The sequence below is a fragment of the Mixophyes fleayi genome, chromosome 5 (assembly GCF_038048845.1).
Source record: "Mixophyes fleayi isolate aMixFle1 chromosome 5, aMixFle1.hap1, whole genome shotgun sequence".
Taxonomy (NCBI): Eukaryota; Metazoa; Chordata; class Amphibia; order Anura; family Limnodynastidae; genus Mixophyes; species Mixophyes fleayi.
The window spans coordinates 93,445,219-93,448,682 of NC_134406.1; the positions used below are offsets into that span (position 1 = coordinate 93,445,219).

A 3,464-nucleotide genomic window follows, 5' to 3' on the forward strand; every position below is an offset into this window, starting at 1 on the left:
TCACATGTAATATAATTTAATTATATTGGGACACCACAACTATGATAGAAGCCAATGCGCTCTTCCTTGTTTATATTAGTATGACTAATCTAATAGGAGCAGCAGGCAAACTATTTAGAAAGGGAGCACTCACCTCTATATATATTATAAACATCCTGATAAATGTTTTACGTGTTAAAAAAAATAAAGAAAAACAACTTTTTAACTGTATTTTAATTATTGAATATATTAATAATATTATAAAAAATTACTTTAACTTTGCATTCCTTGATAAATCAGGCCTACAATGTCCAATTAAGACATAAATGAAACAACCAGCATTTTAGGAAATGTATTTAACCTTAGAATGAATTAATGAGATGGCCTAAACAGGATATTAGACTGAACTTTAAAGTGACATTTGTATTTTTGCTTGCATTAGCATCATTAAATGGGACTGTAATAATTGTATAAACATTATGCTCTGCGCACCCATTCTATGCTCACCAATCACACAGATTCTCAGTTTCCATATTGTCATGCAAAGCATCTGCATGGGTGAATATCAAAAAGTTTAATAGGGGCATGAACCATTGTATATGATTTACTCTCAGCTAAGTGCAAAATGAAATGTGCTGTGAATCCGTATTTTGTCCAGTTGGTAACTTGCCTCCTCCTTCATACCAGAGTCATTGTAAGTCACATCGGGCCCAAGCTATACCTAAAATATAATTACAGACCAGGAAATATAAATCCAACGCAAAAGTATGCCTTCTAGTTTGCCATAATACTTAAAGATGTAATATTAAAAAAATTTTAAAAGGCATATTTTTGTAGAATTACCAGGAAAATGTTCTATATAAAGTTGACTATAATTGTAAAGGAGTAAAACAAAATGTCAAACTCTGCATTTTAATAAGTAGCTGGCAACATATTGATTGAAACATCTTCGGTTGTAAAAAAAACAAAACAGATTGCAATGTGTCCTCATTCCCCTGGTTTGCAGTGAAGTCCACCTGTGAACAGTGAGAGGCCTAGTGACACTGTATTGTTCAATCAATAAGCATTATCAGATCTTCATCTGTCAGTTCATTCACCTCCATAATCTTCTTCAGATATTCCATGTACCGATCTTGGTCTTTGAGGAACTGAGGAATTCTGGCATTGTGAAGAACAGCAAGGTCTTTCAAGAGATCTATATCCTCATAAGAAACCTTCAAGATGAATCAGAGAATTTGTATTAGGTGAAATCAGCCATCAGATGCAGTGGCAATAAAAAGTGTTCACTTCATGGTATTTTTTTTCTTGCATAATGGAATCAAATGAATTTACTCTTGGATTTGTATGATTGTGAACACAAAATATTCTATAATGTATAAAAAAACCTACCTCAGAAACTTTCTTAAATAAAATAAAAAACAGACAATACATTAATATTCACCCTCTACTTGGTACTAGTACTTTTAGGTGCAATTACAGCCGTGAGTCTGTTTGGGTGGGTTTCTAGCTACCTGCCACATTTGGACACAAATTTTTGTCCATTCTTTGCAATTTTGCTCCAGTGCTAGAAGTCTGAAAAGGGACTGTTGGTAAACAGCAGTTTTCAAGCAATTTCACAGATTCTCAATTGGATAAAGGTCTGGGATTTTGTTGTATTTAAGACACTTCAACATGGATTTCACAGTATGCTTTGGGCGTCTTGATGGAATATAAATCTTCTCCCCTGTCCTCTTGCAGCAAGTTTTCCAGTAAGATTTGCCTATATCTTGCTTCATCAACTTTGGTAAGTTTCCCATTGCATAATGATCCCACCACAATACTTTACAGTAGGGATGGTGTTGTTGGGATTAACAGACCATAGAATCTTCCTGAGTCTCCTCTCTAAGCTTTTATGTACATTTTTTCCAACAATGGTTTTATTTTTTCACCCTTCACCCATTGTGAAGTGCCAAGGCTAGTGTTTGCCCCATGGACAGTTTCTCCTCTCTCTGTCATATAACTTCATCAGAGTTACCATAGGACTCTTGGTGGCTTCCCTAACAAGAGCCAATGCTCAGTCTTGGAGGTCTGTTATAGACAACACAGTTGTCATCTCTTCATTTCTTTATGATGGATTTGAGTATGCTTTGGGAGATATTGAGGTTCCTTGAAATCTCATTTCGTCCCCTCTGATTGGTGCTTTTCAATAAACTTTTCTCAAATTTTCTTTGAAAACACTTTTGATCTTCATAATAAAGCTTGTGCTTTTTAAATGCCCAAACTAACCAATTATGACATGTCTCACTTTTGGCACTCTGACTGGTCTGTGGCTATGCAGCAACCTGCGATGCACTATGTGTTCTGACACCTTTATATCATATACGAAAAAGAAGAGGACTGTCTCACCAATAGCCTGGGATTGATTACCCCACTATCAGAATATACTTATTGTGATTTAAATACTATTATTGTATATTCAATAAAGTCTATATGAATGGGGGTGCAACCTAAAACTTATCTGAATTAACAATATCAAAAGACAAAAAAGTTGGTTATTATAGGTGCACTTTCAATCTCCCAATATAATTTTTATATAATAAAATATAATATAAAATTAGCGAAATATAGTGCAAAATGTAAAGTGTTTAATCAGAAGTGAGATAAAACTGTTAACTGCACCTATAGAGTCCTTAAATGATTCAAAGGGCTAATGATTTAATGCAATCTCAAAGATAATAAGCTGCTCCAACACTTCAGGTTATATAAGGTAATAAAGGCTGTCAGTTTCTATCACTTACTCTAAGTATACTAAAACAAAATGCTGCTAACTATCCCATTCCATATAACTATATGCCTTCTATTATCAGATAATCACGCTGGGATAATAGCTAAGGCTATCTGCTATCTGAGAATCTTGACTTCTATGAGCTATAGGAGGTGATTTGCTGACTACCTGACAGAAACTCCAATGCCGACACGCGTTTCGCTAAGGTATACTTAATCAGTGACAAGGCGAGGGACAGACCTGACGTTTCTTAAATAGTCAGGGTGCTGCGCCTCCATCTGACGTCAAAAGTGCTAGCCAATCATGTGAAAGTTGTATCGCATTGTAATAAAAAAAGAAAGAAACAACGAAGCAGATTTCATATTATTATTTATACCATAAAAGAAAATAGACTATTAATAAGTGCACAATCTAAATGGATTCCTTATTGGTGTATCATTCATTATCAGTATTTCTAATAGTCACATCGTCATAAAGTAGCTTAATCATTAATAAAGGATTTGAGGATATAAATCGAATCCATTTGTAAATATTTTTTATTGATACTTTCTAATCTGTTAAGCAGTTAATCAAATTTTAAGGAGGTATAGGTTCAGAAAGAGAATCTTATAGGAAAACAGTGTAATTATTATTCTCATTCAGCCCTTGTGGGTGTATTGTTCCCACTCTTTCTGAACCCATATCTCCTTAAAATTTGATTAACTGCTTAACAGATTAGAAA

The 3,464-nt window shown here is 34.2% G+C and overlaps 1 protein-coding gene across 3 annotated transcripts in view; it reads right to left on the reverse strand.

Annotated features, from left to right (window-relative positions):
• Positions 1-877: 877 nt before the first annotated feature.
• The window catches only part of MATCAP2 (microtubule associated tyrosine carboxypeptidase 2), a 24,835-nt gene continuing 22,248 nt past the window's right edge, over positions 878-3,464 (reverse strand). For all 3 annotated transcript variants that reach the window (XM_075212555.1, XM_075212558.1, XM_075212559.1), the window contains one exon: positions 878-1,193. In XM_075212555.1, coding sequence (XP_075068656.1) covers positions 1,032-1,193 — 162 coding nt within the window. In that variant the 3' untranslated portion in view covers positions 878-1,031. The remainder of the gene's footprint in view (positions 1,194-3,464) is intronic.